The sequence below is a fragment of the Pseudopipra pipra genome, chromosome 8 (genome assembly GCF_036250125.1).
Source record: "Pseudopipra pipra isolate bDixPip1 chromosome 8, bDixPip1.hap1, whole genome shotgun sequence".
Lineage (NCBI taxonomy): Eukaryota > Metazoa > Chordata > Aves > Passeriformes > Pipridae > Pseudopipra > Pseudopipra pipra.
In genome coordinates, this window is record NC_087556.1 from 21,229,704 (window position 1) to 21,247,581 (window position 17,878).

Genomic DNA, 17,878 nt, shown 5'->3' on the forward strand with positions numbered 1-17,878 from the left:
TCTTAGGGTAGGAGCACACGTATTTTGTTTAGGAAAGATTCTACTTTCTCAATCTAACTGGAATTGTTTTGATAACCAGTTGATAACTGCTTTAGAAATCTGTCAAGGATTAAGGTTGAGACATCCTTTGAGATCCATTGCTTTGAGACGTCCAAGAAATGCACGTTTTTTTCTTCCAACGCCCACCCTTGAAAGGCGTGTGCTAAAAAATTGACAGATGAGTCTTTTTTATCTTATTCACACTTTGAGAAGTGCTCCAATATCTATTTCTTGAGGCACATAGCAGTTTTGAAGGCAACATTTTAACAGAAATGGTACAGGTCGGTTTAGGTGAATTAATGCACAACATGAAATTCTTTCTGCAGAAGGTCTGCTGCTCATTTTTGCAGAGTGCTACAGTCACAGACTGAAACTAGAATGGATGGAAAAGTAGAAGTGCTTAAACAGGTCACAGATGTGTCAGTTTTGGGGGCTTGAGGACAGATGACCTGACTCCCCGTGTATCTGAAATACTGGATGTGAGCTGAGGCTTAAGAAAATTCGAGTTTGGCAAAGATGTTTTCAGTCTAGAAGATTTGCAGCTGGAATTCCATGTCCGTTAAGCTTTTTGTGGAATGTTTGTTTTTGTAAATGTTCAGTAGCTGGTGTATCTTTTCTTTGGTTCTAGCTTAGATTTATCAGTAAAAAGTAAAATTTATTTTAGGTTGCAGGATTTATTTTAATAATGATTGAAGCCTTCCTTTAATAAACGTGGTGTTTCTAGCATGTCATAGTTCAAAATTTCAGTATGAATATAGATTTGTGTTCTGAAATTAACTATCATAACACCATTGAAACTACTTTTCTGTGTCATTCACGTCTCTCCCGAAAAATATTCAAACCCCAAGTTTACCAGAGTCTTCAGATAATGACTGTGGTTTTTTCTAATGTTTCTTTATTCTAGAATCTCTGGATGAGCTGACTTGCCTAGTGGTAAAGTTATTTTCAGAAGTAGAGAATAAAAATGTCCCTATACCAGAGTTTCCTGAACATCCTTTCCAAGAAGAGCATCTCCGGGTATGTACAGAGATACATTGTCCATCAGGAGTGTATACCTTAAATGATATCTTTTATGTTTCAATAAACATTATGCACTTCACTACTTTTTTATCCATGTCCCTGTCAAGCTCCATGTTCATTTATTGATTTTCCACCCACTTTTCCATGCCGAGTATGGTTTTGAATAGTTTATAGTAAAGGTTGTACATTTAGTTGCAGCTGTAAGCAACTGAGAGATAGTTAGTTTTCTTTTTTGTTTGCCTTATGAATGGCTACACATTGCCCTAAGTTTTAGATATCTTTACTCTTGAGATTTTGGAGGTACATTGGAAATATCGTGTGTGTGTGTGAAGAACACAATATGTGCTCCTGAGAGGAATAAAATAAATGAGTTTCCCTTTGTTTATGGGTCTCTTCGTTTGTTTTTCCCCCTCAGCAACTTTACAAGGTGGTACCCATTAAGGATATTAGAAATCTTTATGTCACATTTCCTATACCAGACCTTCAGAAATACTATAAATCAAACCCTGGCCATTACCTTGGTCATCTGATTGGGCATGAAGGCCCAGGGAGTCTTCTATCAGAGCTTAAAGCCAAAGGTAAGTCCTTTGAAGTTAAACAATTAAAAAAAATATTTGATCACACATTTCTTTCAAGTTTAGCTGAGTTTCACTTAAAATTGACCTCTGTGTGTTAAAGCCTTCAACTACTTGAGTAATTTGAATTGTAAGTGATTTTTATTTCTGTGGCAGGTAAACATAAATAGCTAATAAGCACTCAGACTGCTGAAGCTATGATTTCTTGCAGTCCCCTTTATCTGCCCTGTTTAGATAGTTATATGAACTTTGACATGATTGTGTTTCTGTTCTGTCACTGACTTTGAGACTACTTTGTCAGCTTCCTTAATGTCTGGAAGACTGCAAGGTATCTTTTGCTATTTTTCCTTATATCACTCTGTTCCAAGCAGAAATAAATTACCTAGTAATCAAATGATCTTGAGTTTGTCATAGCACTCTGAGTACAAAATCAGATAGTTCTGACTTGTGTTTATATTTAACTTGCACTGTTGCTGTAAGTGTTAAGGAAGAGAAGGAGCGCATGTAAATTAATCAAAATATGTTTAAAAAAAGTTATGTTACAGAAGCATACAAAAAGTTGCATAAATTGTTACACATTTGTTTATGTAATAAAGTTTCTTTCTGATGTCATAGGATGGGTAAATACTCTTGTTGGAGGCCAGAAGGAAGGTGCTAGAGGTTTCATGTTTTTCATCATTAATGTGGACTTGACAGAGGAAGGACTTTGTAAGTGAAGCAATGTGCCTTCATTCCATGTTATTCCTGGTCTGATGGGTTTGTGTTTGTATCCGAAGAGACTAATTGTAATTATAGCTTGAAAGCCAATTTATTTTAACTGGTTACTCTTCTTTGTTTAGATCCTCCCACTATGCTAACACACTATGCTAACACAGGTCACCTAAGAAATCAGTTTATTTGAGATTATATTAAGTTAATTAGATACTTCAAATAAATTTCTGTAAAAGCTGTTAATACCTGTTGTGTGCTACTTATCCATACTATTAGACCGAAGTTAAATAATATTATAAATCAATATCTTCATGTGAAGACATGTTCAGTGCAGTTCTTGGAATTAGTTGGGGACATAAACACTTAAATTCATGTCTGAGAAAAGCTGGTTTAACTTTGCTGGTGGGATTGCAGATGTCCTTAAATATCTTGATGTGTCCTTAAATTTCTTGATGTATCAGTGTAATGAAAAATAAAATCATAGAAACCATATTTGTGTTCATCAGAATTCCTTCTTTGTGAAGAACTAAGTGGATTTTTAAGGATTTTTTTTTCTTTCCAGTGCATGTTGAAGATATTATTTTGCACATGTTTCAATATATTCAAAAGCTACGTACAGAAGGACCTCAAGAATGGGTTTTCCAAGAGTGCAAGGTAAGTGATTGAGACTTGATATGTGCTAGGGTTGTATTTTTACAAAATTTTTTTTTATTATAAGTAGAAACAGATTACTTGACTGTGTAAGTAGCCTTTAATAATCACATGGTAGTTAAGTTTATTGATTTTGAAGATGCAACATGACACAACTGACAAGTACATTCAGAATATGTTGTCTTAACATAGGTATAAAAAGCTCTTACAGAGCTGTGGGTTATGATAGGATAATGGAGGTGAAGGAAGAAGGATCCTGCTCTTTCCACAAGGATTTTGCATAACCTTCCTTAGTCTTCACTGAAGGAGGAGGAGGAGGAAACATTTTCTCTGAGGGGTAACATTGAATTGGAAATTGAAATGGCTGTTATTCTACCCCTCTCTTCTTTCATGTGTCAAATTCTATAGATGAGATTGTAAAGGCAATGGGACATTTGCTGTTTGTTCCCTCATGTTTTTGAAAAGTGAACTAAAGACTGTTCATGGAGTACTTTGGCTGTACACTTCGGTCTTTGCTGAACTGTTCATGCTTCTTACAAGTCTGAATGGTTCTGTGTGCACAGGGCAAAAATGTAAAGTATCCTGTTAGAATTAGATAGCACTGTACTCCTCAGTGTCAGTGTGAAATAAACCCAGTTTTATTTGTGTATAGTCTCATTGGTTCACTATATGTGCTTGGGTGAAAGTTTCTTGTTCCACCTTAGCTTTTTTTTATTAAAACTGTTGAGTCTCTTCTAGGAGCAGAAATTCTGCAGCTGGGTTAGCTTTGTTTCTTACACTTTGACACTGTACACTTATAAAAATAGTCTCAAGTCTCTTTATACTCTGCTAAAAATCCCAATGGATTTTTTTCACTTTACAGAGTAAGCAAATAGAAGATTTGAAAGAGGTAGTTCCATCCTTCTATCTCATCCCTGTGTCTTTCCCTTGCTCCTCTTGTATCAGCCCCAGCACTCCTGAGACTGTGGGGTGAGTCAGAGAGCTGGCAAACTAGTATGAAAAGAATCTTTAGAGTTTATTTTCAGCTGAACTGTTGAATTAATCAGACTCTCTGCATGGTTTCTTGGAAGGATGGACTGTACTTTTCACTGACTGTATGGTCTTAGATTTCTTTAATTCACCCTTGGCATTGTATCCTAAGAATGATGTGTTCTATTTCTGTGGCTAAGACAGCATAAAGAAACACACTCTTTCTGTCTCTAAACTTACCTATTGGCTGGCTGAACAAAAGGAAGAAAAAAGGAAGAGGGAAAGACTTCAGTTCGTTAACATACGACAAACATTGCACTGCAACACTATGGTTGTATCAGAGTTGGTGTGTTTTCAAGTTATCAGGAAATTTAAATATATGAGATATGGGATAGATCTCTTACTATGAACAGGACTTACAAGACTTGCATAACACTTCACGTTGTGATACTATCCCAAATTGCTTGTGAGTTTTATGCAACTTGAGTGTTACTGAAAACTTGTGTTACATACCTGTCTAACTGCTATAACATGGATACAACAAAAGTACTTTGTTTTCTTTCAAATTCCTTTATAAAAGGAATTAAGTAGCAAATAATTATTCTTAAAATAGGCTTTAATTTATGCTCTTCAGTCATTCATACATTGTTTTCTAGGATCTAAATGCTGTGGCATTCAGATTTAAAGATAAAGAGCGACCACGAGGTTATACATCAAAGCTTGGAGGAATGTTGCATGTAAGTGGAGGGGGGTCATTTTTGTTTTGGTTGTTGATTTTTTTAATAATCATTTAGCTGTGTGTTTGACTATAATCTTAATAAATACAGGCATCTGCAAAGGTCCTCTGCACTTCTTGTGCTTAGGAAGCTAATACCATGCTGCATACATCTTAGTTTTGGCAGTCAATAGGTCACATTCTGTTTGCTCTACTGTTTTATACTTCTATACTTGGTAGAACTGATTATACAGTAACTGGAGTTGCTATTTGATCTGTTTCAGTGTTTCTTAAGACTTAGGTAGCTTGTTATTCTGTGTCTACCTGTAGCTAAATAGGAAATATTAGGGAAAATATTAGAGAAGTAGTATTTTATCATTAACATGAGCACTATGTTCCATAGTTAACAATGTTGAAATACTGCAGTAAGCAGAAATATTTGTATTAAGGTTGCAAATTACAAATGTTTGACTTTACTGATGTGATTATGTGTTGGTACTGAAAAAACCATCATGTAGCTTTTACTTGGTCTTTATACTTCTTGCAGAATTCAGTTCCCTCATTTTGCACTAATGGAACATTTAGGTGGGTTTGTTGGGTTCTTTTTGTCTGGTGAAATTATGTAACTTTTATAGATTGCAGCCGTTCTTCATTGCATAGCTAATGTCTGCATTTATTCAGAGAAACTTTTGGTTTCTTTGCAGGAATTCCTGTTAATGGTCCTAGACCTTTGATTTGTAAAGTCTAAAATAGTGATCTTTAATTTTAGAATTTTCTTTGTTTACTAAAAAACATTAGACTGAACTGAAATAATTTAAATGGTTGTTTAATGAACTCGTGTTTGGGCTGCTGTCTCTTGCTTTTGTTCAGTCAAATGCCTAAAATCTATGTAACAAATGGACTTCTAACTTCTGAAACAGTCTTTCAGTGGTTTGTATTTGTTGGATCGTTTCTGATCACAATTGCTTCAAAAATCAGGCCAGGAAGTTGCCAGAAGTGTTCCAAAGAGTATGGTAGTGATTCAGGACTTTTTTTTCACTGCCTTTCTTTTGCTGTGCTTTGCAGTATGAATGGTAATTCTCATTCTGCTGTTAGTAGTTAAATGAGCATCAAATTCTGGATATTTAGCATTTACATTTGAATTTTTTTTAACACAGGTTTGATTCATTGTCCTTGGTTTCCAGCCCTGCAGCTCTTTCTCTTTTCCAGAATACTTTTTATGAGTTACTCAGTGTTCTGGAAGTCATTCCGCAGTAATTTTTTTGTATAATGTATGTAATTCAGAGAGTAATTTTGTAATAATTTCGGTCAAAAAAATTACAGCTGCCTGGCAGACTGCAAGTACTCAGTGTCATCTGGTAATTTTCCCTCCCAGGTGTTTATCAAGAAAGTTTTCCTATCAACCACACTAATCATTTTCAGACAAGTTTAAACTTTTTTTTCTTAAGTTGTCGTGTACCTTAAGAGATTTTCAGCTTGATCCTAAATAAAGAATGTTAGAATTGAAAGTGTTTAAATCTGTATTATGCTTTTAGATATTGAAATATACTTAACCTTTAAATTACTGTAAATAAGAATTGAATTATTTGAGAATCCTAAAAGAACTTAGTGGTTATTTGGGGGATTTTTATGGGGTGTTTTTTTTGTTTCTTTCTTTTGTTTGTTTTTGCTTACTTGTGTTTTTTTCCCCAAATTCAGTCTAGTAGAGTACTTGGTATTCTTTTATCTTTAAAAATATCCTGCAGGGGTCAGCATTTACCACGTTATTTTTTACTCTACTCAAAATACTATTTAAAGGTGGGTGACTTATTATATTGAGACATAAAATATTTCAAGAGAAAAGAATGGTAAATCTGCAGTATATAAAATTGCCTAATACATGAGAAATATGGTTGCATAGATAGAATGTTACTCCCTCTTGTTTAGTTTTAAGAGAAAGATTTTAAAACATCTACACACTTCTAATTTGAAGTTACAGAGGTAATACAGATTTTGTGACCAAAAGTATATGCTTTTGTTTTCTTTACTGAACCGTAGTTTTTTCATGCTTAGTTTTGTTTATTCATCTACGTGTTTCTGGGCTTCGTTTTTTAGTACTATCCAATAGAAGAAGTATTGGCTGCTGAATATTTGCTTGAAGAATTCAGACCTGATTTAATAGAGATGGTACTGGATAAATTGAGACCAGAAAATGTTCGGTAAGTTAAACACAAACATAAGAAAGCAAATGACCTAATGGAAACAAAAATTCTTAAGTATCTCTTACAACTCTGAAGTAAATGTGACTGAAAAAGAGCTGGTTGTTCTGTTAATGTCTTTGGTTCCCTTTGAAAATTATTTTGTAAGTACATGCAACTCTTCCTGTTCAGACAGAAATGTCATTTCAGGCCTTTCTATGTGGAGTGGTTTCCCTTGGCCTGAAACTGTTTTTAAGAAGATTCTTACTCAAAGTAGCTCAACTCTTCTGAGGAAAAGCCTGGTAAAATTATTCTACCTCGCTAGATTATTGGGACATTTTATATAGAATGCTTTAAATAATGATTTCGAGCTAGATCTAGAAATGTGTTAAGGGGATGGCTTTTATCTGCTGTATATGTTTCTTTTCCCCTATGGAGAAATATGAAACTTTATGCAAATTAGCAGACCCCCTGAAAAATATCAATTTATGTGGGTAGAAATAATTGTGTCTTTAGCTGCTAAAATCTCTCAGACTTTGGAGCATCTCTTTAATGTGAGTGTGACCTTACTGCACAAGTGCTTTCTTTGCAGAGTGAGTGTGCTGCAGTACAAATTTCAGGGCTCAGGAATCGGTCAGACTAGATGTTGAAAGGAGAAGGGGAATCTTCTCCTCCTGTGCTTTTGAGAATCTTCTGCTGTCACACAACTGGGGTAGAAGAGGGAGGCAGAAAAGAACAAATGTACCTTATGTCTATTTGAATACCTAAAGAACAATAACGTGACCAGAATGAGGGAAATAATTCTTTGCTGAAATGATGATTTACAAGTGAAGGAATCTGGAAACCATAAAGAAGAGGAAGAGGGCAGAAGGAAAAAAAAGGCATATTTCTTAAGGAGTAGGAAGGGCTGGGTAAGTATCTAACAAAGGGAGGAAGAGCCTGGGACAAGAGAGCTAGCAGAGGACATCATGGGGGTATTCTGTTGGTAGCTGTGGGGAACTGGTATCTCGCTCAAGGATGGATAGAGGGGCTGACTAGTGGAACTGCTGGGGATGGTTAAGTGCAGATTGGACAAATAAATGAGAGGGGCACGGAAAGTGGGACTAGTAGACAAGAGTGGAGGTAAGAGAAGTCTAGAAGATGTCAGGCTTAGCAAGGATATTCAACTGACTGTCCTGAATCATGGAATTTGGGCAGACAGAAAAGAGAAAAAGTGAGACAAGGAACCTGAGGTAGGACAGCAGCAGAACTGATGGGACTAAACTTGGAGGATCTGAGCAGAAAAGCCTCTGCAGACAAGTTTAGTCTATAGAGGGCAGGGAAACTAAAATTTACCAAGTCTTCCTCCTGTATAACTTTGTGAATCTCTTGATTCACTTGACTTCCTATCTATGAAAAAAATGTCTCTTGGGATATTTTAAAACATTAAATTAGTTCCTGTAACACAGTGCTGTGGAAGGGACATTGTAGTAATTCTGTTTATTTGGAGAATATTGGAAAGAGAAGTCAGATCATGCATTGGGCAAAACACATAAAATACTGAATAACTTTCTTAATTGTTTTGTGCACTGAACAGGCTGGAGGTTCGGTAGAACAGTGTGTAAAGTTGTGTGTGTATTTATACAAATGTATAGTGTGGTACAATCTCCATTATTACAAGGTTGCATAGGCAACAGTTACACTAGCACTTTGAAGCCTGAATTTTCTTTTTTTTTTTTAAGCCTTTTTTCAGTTTGGTTCCTTTAAAACAGCTTTTGTTTATGTTGTAATAAATTGTAATATTAAGTTAGTGGTGTAGAGATACTATTAAACTATATAAAAATACAGAAACAAGCTTTTGCTTGTGTATTCTATCAGTCTTACTGTATCTGAGCACCTGTTTATCAGTGTTTTGGAAAAAAATAATGATGGGAGGGTGCTGTTTCTGAATATGTTCCACACTGAAATTTTCAGACAGTGTTAGATATAGAAGGATGAGATGTATTTCAGGTTTCTGAAATTACTGTGAATTATTTAAAAGTTTGAGCACAAATCTTCACCATGTTTCTTTTTGTGACAAAGTCTGTCTTGTATGTTCATTTAGTCTAAGATACATGAAAATTTGTTGTCAAAAGATGGTATATTTCAAATAATTATTGGATAAAGTAGGATAAACTTGGATTATGAACAGTATTTGCAAATGTCATGGGGTTCTGGTGTTTTATGGGGTATGCAAATAATGATAGAATAAATGGAGTTGCCTATATCAGCAACAGTAGTTGCCATAGTAATTAATGCCCTTTAAAGAAGGGCCTATATCTTTGTGTGTGGGTGTGGATCTGTGTGTAATGTGTGTGGGATACGTCAACTGAAGCTTGACTATTTCAAGAGATCATACTTTGAACAAACAATACTTTAATGAAAATTTCCAGGTTCTCTTTCCTATTGTATTTAGTACTTTTATTTTGAATGTATTTTCATGTTAATCTACCACCCAAGACCTTGAAATTTTGATACTTTTAACATAAAGACTGTTTTTAGTAATTAAAAGAGAGAATGTGTAATTACTTGTTCTCTGAAGAAAGCTTTATGAAATTCCACCTGAATGTGAACCTTTACCTTTACTGGTTTTAGAATTGTTTACAAGCAATAAGTAAACCTGAGTTAATACTGATTTAGTAAAGAAGCTACAGGTGCTTAATTAGATCTGATGTTTATCAGACCTTCACATAGCTCTAAAACGTGACTCCTAACACTGCAAGAAAACAGGCAATATTATCTTACTCACAAATGTAAATTGGATCTTTGTTACTAGCCAGACAACTTCCAAAGCATCTTCTTACTTAAACATTCAAAAATTGCTGGAGGAAATAATATATGTAAATACATTCATAGACTCTTCGGGCTTGTCAGATGCTGCTGGACACTACAGTCGGCTTGTGAGTGCTCTGTGTTACCCTCGTTGCTGGCTATGCCCCTCTTTTGACACTCCTTGCAGCTGACAGTACTTAAGCATAAAATAGCCATAATGAACCTTGTTCAAAAGCTAGTAATGTGAGAAGGGAAAGTGTAGAGAATACTGGTAGAGGGAGAAAATTTAAGCCTATAGCATGTTACTATAAGCACCAGAATAATGGTGACAGTTTTTAGAAGAATGTGGTGTGCTTTTTTCAAACATGTAGTGAACATCCATTTCACAATGTTCTGTTATTTTAAGTAACATAAGCCCATATCTGCGCTTGCCGTTGCAATTCTGCATTCATCTTTGTCCACAATTAAAATAAAGGGGGTGGGGCAAGAGAAGAGCAAGATGAGCAAGAATCTTACTAGAAAGAGAGGAAAAAATAATTCTAAAAAGTTACGGAATTTAGCTGTAACATCTTTGGACTATTAGTAACCAAAGAAAATAATAGTTTACCATGATATGTGTCTTTCTATAGTAGTTTTGTAGTATTACATCAGTCTTCTCCCATTTGACTAAGTAACTTGCCGGAGAGGGGAATTTACTCCACACTTGGTAATTGTGGATTAATTTTAACTAAAAGCTGGATTTTTTTTCCAAGACGGAACACATCTAGAACAAATACCATCTGAAGATGATCAGCTTTAGCATATTAAACAACTGGGAAGCATTGATCCTTCAGATGATGAAGATGGGTATTTCACAATTCAGTTTCAAATTCAGCCTGTTTTGAATGGTGTCTATGTGACTTTTTAAGGAGCAAAGTGCAGTACATTTGGACTGGAGAGGCACAGTGGTGGAGGTGTCTTGTAAACGTAAGTGGACAGGAATAAGTGTGCTTTTCTGTACAGGAAGGTCTCAAAGTTTTCATAATGGCAGAGCGATGATGGCATGGTAACAATCAAGAAAGCTGGTGATCAGAGAGGGTCATTAGTAACTTCTGTGGGTCTGTGTGTAATCTCGGGCTTTAAATGTCATATATGTCGCTGCTTTCTTCTAGCTTGTGCTTTTTGGATTCTGGTAAAAATATGTTACATTTAATCTTTCTTCGCTTTACCTGCCTTAAGAAATAGGTGTCATTTAATAGATGAAGAAATGTGTAACTTTAAGCATTTGGATAAAATAAAAAAAAAAAGCTAAATATTGGGAGAAAAAAGGACTTTCAGAACTGGAATATATCTGGGTTTATGGCCTCTTCGGTTAATTGTTAAATAATTACATATTCTCTTTGTTGCAGAGATTTTAGTAGGGCTTAAAGACAGTAAGTACAAGTGGGTTAGTTCTCTGAAGCTTAAGTGCCCAGAGCTATGATGACAGCTGTCCTGTTAAGGCTCAAGTATAAATATGTATAAACTAGAGAGTGACCAAAGACTGATTAAATGCAGTTCTAACTGCCAGAATCAGTTGTTGTTCTAACATGGAACAAATAAGGCCTGCAGATGGACTGTAATGATGTAGCAGCAGGCATGCTTTGAGTTTGAATGGTATGTGGTCAAAGTAATGATAATGTGTTGCTTTTTATGTGTAGACTAAAGTCTTGCTGGTGCTTGCAATTGCTGCAACAACTATACATTCATATCTTAGTGCTCTTTATGTTCAGGCTATTTGTCATCTCCAAAAGTGTAACTTATAAAAAGAAACACCAAACATCAAACCAAATTTAAGATTCCTAAGTGTTCGTGTTGCTTTGTCCTGCTGCCATAAATGATACATTTTTCAGATTAGACACAAAAGTTACAGTTGTGCTTCTATTTAGCTTCTCTGGTAATATAGGAGGCTGATTTTTCTCAAATTTAAAAGTATAAGTCAGTTTTAGTGGGAATTAATTTTTTTATTTGAGGCATCAGGTGTCTTGAGATCTGAGCTAATCAGACTCTCCTGTTTTTTATTTGACTAAAAAAATTAACTTATAGTTCTGTATTCCTTTTAGGCACATTTTAAGGGCTTATTCTATGAAAATAAAATGGACTGCAATTTTTTTAACCTTTTCAAAGTATAATATAATGTAACTGGGAATATAACTTTATAGTATATTTATAATTGCTGGTAAGGTAAATTATCTTGGGAGGCGGAAGTCTTACTAAAAGTGATGTCATGGTACATTACAAAGACTCAAGAAAGCCACTGTGGATTTGTAGTTTTAGAGGGCTCTCCTGAAAGAATGAGTTGAGATTACAGATATTAATAAAAGCGTCTCCTTCTGTTGTACTTTTTTTTTTATTACATCTATATCTTTATGAATGCAGTGAATTACCAATCCAGTAGCCCATTTCCTTATTTTATCTTTCCTTGAGCAAATTTTATATACTAATAAAAAACACCTGTGAACATGCACTTTAAATATCTGTATGTGTTTTGGTTATCCACCATTTACTGATAGGTATGCACATGTTTACCTTTCTATTTTCCCTTTTTATAAATGAGTGTGTGCCGCATCCTAAATTTGCCTGTTGTTTGAGGTTATTTTCCTGTTTTGTATTGATTTTATTTTTTTTTTAACTTTTATGTCTTGCATTCATTCTGTCTTGAGGTGGTTTAATTTCCATTTATTTGAATTTTTCCTTTGTGTTTTGGTTTTACTTATAATTTCCTTTTCATAACCCTATTGGAATTCACCTACACTAAGGACTTTTCTTGGCATACCTCTACTGGAGTAATTGCATTCAGAGTTTGAAACAACTGATCAATGTCTTTTTAAAAAGTATAGGTTTTCCACTGTTATTTTCTTAAAAAACTTTGTGCTTAAAAGGTATGAAAAAATCCACACAGATGGTACTAAGTATACATATGCATTTCTATTCAACTGAACTATAGCAGGAAGTTTTCATATTCTCTTTCCACCCCCGTGCAGTACTTGTTGCATTTAGTGCCTTAATTTCCCTTAGAAACATTTTAAAATGTAAGTATCATTTTTACTTCTTCAAACTGTATTGGGTTTTGCCAGCCATCTGTGAAGATAAGGGAATAGACTTGGCATGTGTCACAGTCTTAGCTGAAAAATGTAATTTTCCTATCATTTCCAATACATTTTTCTCCTCATCATCTGCAGAATAAATGCTCTTATTAAAATTTAAGAAGATAGTGACTCACCAGATTAAACAGCTAAAGAACATTTTCCCTTGGATAGTAAGTGGGCTTTTTTCCTCTCGTGATATCAGAAGTGCAGCACTATCCTATCCTAGAGGGAAGAAAAATAAAATGAATGCCAAAAATGTTGATACAGGAATTTCTAACTGCTAGAATTTCATAGACACTGAGCAAACTGTTATCACAGGGCAGTTGGGGATGCTCACCCCTGATGACAAACATGCTAGAAATACAGAATATATGTGTTTATTTTTAATTGCATTGTATGTGAGTAACAATTTTGAAAATCACAATTTGCTCACTTATTTCCCCCCCCAAACCGTGGCGTTTGTAGCGACTTAGTTTTACTGAACCCTGGAGAATAACTTGTGCTTCTGCAGAGTGATTACAGTGCTAAACCCCTGCAGCATCTCTCTGCATGCAGATTCCCCTCTTACTCTGGTTTCTGGTGAGAATTGTATGCAAGTGGCTTCGAATAGCCTGTATTGCTTTGCATCAGTTTTACTGATGGTTTTGAGGGAACTTATGAACAAATGGAGGATTTTACTGTTTTTACCTCAGTCACATTATGTTATGCATATAAATAAGATACATTTTTTCCATTGTTTGGCAATACTTTGGAAGACAGAGTTTAAATTGGGTCCTAAAAAAGGGCATTGATCCTTTATAAGTATAGATTTTTCTTCTGTTGCAACAAATTTGCTCTGACATGTTTGTTGCTAATATCACAGATACTGTGTTTTCTAACTCTATTACTTTTTCACCCTTAGAACCTTGAGTTTTGTTATGTAAGTCTGGAATATAATAGTTGATAATCTTTCCTGGAAGTACCTTCATTTCAAAGCACACATTCTCTTCTCAAGTAGCACTCTCCTGTGGATCTGTCACTTTTAGCTTCATTTTAGATTTCAGAAGAGTGAAAAACAAGATGGTATCTAGTAAATATGTATCATATTATAGAAACTGTGCTTATTTTTGAAAATTGACCATAACCGAGGACTAAAACAGTTGGCAGGTACAAGAATGTAAATACAGAAGTAAATTGCATGTATAGTTCCATGTTCATGAATGGCCCAAGCCTAATTGCATTTTAAGCAGATGCTATTGAAGGTTGCCTGATTGCTTGTCTTGCTTTTCTCATGCATTTCAACACTGTCTTAAAACACAGGGATGTTCATAGTGCTATACAGCACAACACAGAATTGAAAAGCAAAATAACATTACATAATTGGTAACTGTAAAGGTGCATTACAGTACATTTAAGTAGCTGTATGGCATTTTATTTCTAATTGCTGTGTTCTTTTCTCCTCTTCTTTTTATGCCCTGGTCTTCATTCCTTCATTCATCTTGGTTTAAGTTGTAATTCTTGGACAGGTGAAATCCCTTCCGATTTGTTTATGTTGTTGTGGGTATGTTTCTGAGAGCTCAAAATGTCAGTAATCATTCCAGTAGTGATTTGGGATACAGGGAGAGCAGGAGGATCCCTTGAAGCAAAACTGCTTGAAGAATTACAATGCTGATTTCCAAAGTTTCATTTTCTATACGTTGAGCAGACAGAATTATTTTTAGCTCTTTAATTTTAGTGTGTTCCTACAGCAAATGTTTGGATGCTTGAATTGTCACTACTGCTTGAACATCAGTATGCTGGAGAAGGGTAGAAGGAGGAAATGTTGAATAACAGACATCTATATATTATAGCTTAAGGCATCTTTGTCTTGCTTCTCAGACCATATGATTATTGGAAATTTACCAGGATAATCTTTTCACTTAAGACTTTTTTTTTTATTTTATTTTTATTCTTTATTTACTGCATGAAAAGACCTGGTAGGTTGCTCTGAAATTCTAAAAGACTTTGTGGTTTTTATAGTCTCTTACAAACTTTGTGCCAGTGTTGTGATTTAACCCCAGCCAGCAACTAAGCACCATGTAGCTGCTTGCTCATCCCCCCACCAGTGGGATCAAGGAGAGAATCAGAAGGGTAAAAGCTGGAAAACTCATGGGTTGAGATTAAGACGGTTTAATAGGGAAAGCAAAGGCTGCACACACAAGCAAGGCAAAACCAGGAGTTAATTCACTGCTTCCCATGGGCAGGCAGGTATTCAGCCATCTCCAGGAGAGCAGGGGCCCGTCACACACAGCAGTTACTCGGGAACACAAACACCATCACTCAAATGTCCCCCACTTACTCTTTCTCCTCCCCGCTTTGTATACTGAGCATGATCCCACATGGTCTGGAATATCCCTTTGGTCAGTTGGGGTCACCTGTCTCAGCCATGTCTCCTCCTGATGGGCCACGCTCCCCCAGCCTCCTTAACCAGGATCGTGAAAAAGGCCTTGGCTCTGCGTAAGCCCTGCTCAAGCAACAACAACAGCATCTGTATATCATTAACCCTGTGTTCAGCACAAATCCAAAACACAGCCCCATACCAGGCACAGTGAAGAAAATTAACTACCCCAGGCAAAACCAGCACAACATGATAGAACTCTTACTCACCAGCTGTTCAAATTAAAATGCAAACCAGAATATTTCTGTGGCTTGCTTTAATAAAAACAACAATCTCTCTAACAGATTCCACCTTGTTGACCAAGCTAGTATCTGCTTTTTCACAAGAACAAGTATTCCTAGGATTAAAATGCTTAGTTCTTTGCTGAATATTTATTTAATAGTGCTTCTTTCGTATAAAAAATGAAATAGATACATCATGCAAATAGATATGAGACCATTTTGTATGAAGGCACATTAAAAATGTTAACTATGTCTATTGCCTTTTAGCAATGAGAGATGAAATAATGCATCTACTAAAAATAAGTATTCTCATTCTGTTTTGGATATTGCATAACTTCTGCAGAGGAGCAAGGGTTGTTTTGTATGTGTGTTCGTGCTAATCATGTGGTTCCTTAAAAGCTGGGGAGTAAAAATTTCTCCCTTTCTCACCCCAGAGGAAATCTGCATCCCTAAAACATTCTTTAGTATATATGATTTAAAATATTGTCTCAAAATTAGACCATCTGTGGAGCAAGTCCTGCTTCAGTTTTTGAATCTGTTGTTAGAGAATGTGTCTTTACAGTTCCGTGTAACTCTGACATGTACTTAAGTGCATCTAATGCTGGCTGTTTACCTCACTGCTCTCCTGCTACTCGAGCTGCAATGCAGGGATTAAATCATTAATAATTTGAAAATCTTCATAATAGGGGCATCTAGAACTAAATACAATAGAATCCTGTTTTCTTCAGCCTTCTTGGATCATTTGGTGATTTATGTGTACCCATTAGATGAACTGGGAGGGATAAGAACAAGGGCATTTACAGTATTAGTCTACATAATTAAACTTTTCAATATATTGCAAAATTCATCCCAAGTGTATTGTAACGTAACGATACTATAGTTGGAGACATATCCACATGTGCCTGCTTTGATTTGCACCCCACTTTGCTGTGCACATTAGAAATAAATAACAGAATGTTCCTGGTCTGAAGATGCTGTGATTAAAAAAGAACACTTACATTGTACATATTTTCATGTCGTAATGTGCATTTAAGTCATCTGCACAAGACAAAGTTTATTACTGTGCTATTCAGCATCTAGCGATTATTAAATATATGTAGGAGGTAATTGTGCTACCTTTTTTAACCATTTCAAAATTCTTAGAAATACCTGTTTACTCTTGAAGTTAACCACTTATTTCCATTGAATACTCTTTTGTGTTGTAGATTGTTCAAAAGAATTAAAGGAGTTTTCTTGATTCCTGTCATGTAGACTACTGAAAAAATACTGATTAATTTGTAATTTTCTTTTTTTTGGTGTTTCTTTTCATTTAGGTGTATTCTTTAGTTCAGGGAGCATCTGGATGATGCTGTTAGTCATATGGTTTAGTTCTACGTAATCATGTAAGAGGCAGGGAATTGAACTTGCTGATCCTTATGGTAACATTAACTTGATAAGGTTAACCTTAGTGTGTAGTTTGGTATACATATACTTGCTATCCAAGGTACCCTGTAATTGTCCAGGGACTGTTTGCAGAAATAAATGCATTCTGGGGATGGAGCAGAAACAGTGCTCGGAATAATTTCTCACACTCTCTTCTCAGACAAATTCATGACAAAGTGCTTTGTCTCTTTGTTTTCAGAGTTGCAATAGTTTCCAAGTCTTTTGAAGGAAAAACTGATCGAACAGAAGACTGGTATGGAACACAGTACAAGCAAGAAGCGATTTCTGATGAAGTTATTAAGGCATGTTAAAACTTTTAATATATTCTAATACCTGCAAATGAAAGTCAGTGGTAAACCCTTTGTCTAATTTTCCATTTAGTTCAAGGGAGAGGTTAAATCTGCTGCTCTACATAGCATGAAAATCATACAATAAGTCTGTTTAATGTTACGTGTTAAAATGTTTTTGCTGTAAATGATCCATAATATGCAGTGGCTACTTAAAAATGTAAGCATTAACTTCTTAAAATGTAATAGTGTCTATTATATGTTAATGAACTCATCTGTACTTAAGAAAATAATCTTTTTACAACTGTTACATGTAACTATTTTTGAAATTTACTTTTGCAACATAGAAAACACATATATATTGCCAGTTAAATGAGATTCTAAAAATGAAAACTCCAGTAAAGGAGGTGAGAAAATCCTTATTGAAACGTGTTATTGTTCTAATCTTTTAAGAAGAGGTGGCTGCAAAGTATATTCCTCCAAGCTGAATTGGACCTGCCAAGTGTGCTCTGAACAGACATTACATGGGAACAACTTCCTTTTGCTTGACCACACCTATGTTCTTGATTAGAATTCCCGTTGAAGTATTTCATTTAATATTGTCATTTACAGTTCATAGTAGCAGAAAATACGAGACATAAAACACACAGTACTGTAAACTTTTTAAAATTACCTTTTATCACCATCCTCCTTCTCAGAGTACTTCATCCTGTTGATAGTCTACTTTGACTTGTTTTCCCAGCTATGTCTCTCTTTCCCTGTTATCTTAATAGTATTT

The 17,878-nt window shown here is 35.2% G+C and overlaps 1 protein-coding gene across 7 annotated transcripts in view; it reads left to right on the top strand.

Moving 5' to 3' along the window:
- IDE (insulin degrading enzyme) overlaps positions 1–17,878 on the top strand; it is a 61,704-nt gene that overhangs the window by 15,416 nt on the left and 28,410 nt on the right. For all 7 annotated transcript variants that reach the window (XM_064662945.1, XM_064662943.1, XM_064662944.1 and 4 more), the window contains 7 exons: positions 944–1,056; positions 1,475–1,637; positions 2,250–2,342; positions 2,908–2,999; positions 4,622–4,702; positions 6,775–6,878; positions 17,013–17,115. In XM_064662945.1, coding sequence (XP_064519015.1) covers positions 944–1,056; positions 1,475–1,637; positions 2,250–2,342; positions 2,908–2,999; positions 4,622–4,702; positions 6,775–6,878; positions 17,013–17,115 — 749 coding nt within the window. The remainder of the gene's footprint in view (positions 1–943; positions 1,057–1,474; positions 1,638–2,249; positions 2,343–2,907; positions 3,000–4,621; positions 4,703–6,774; positions 6,879–17,012; positions 17,116–17,878) is intronic.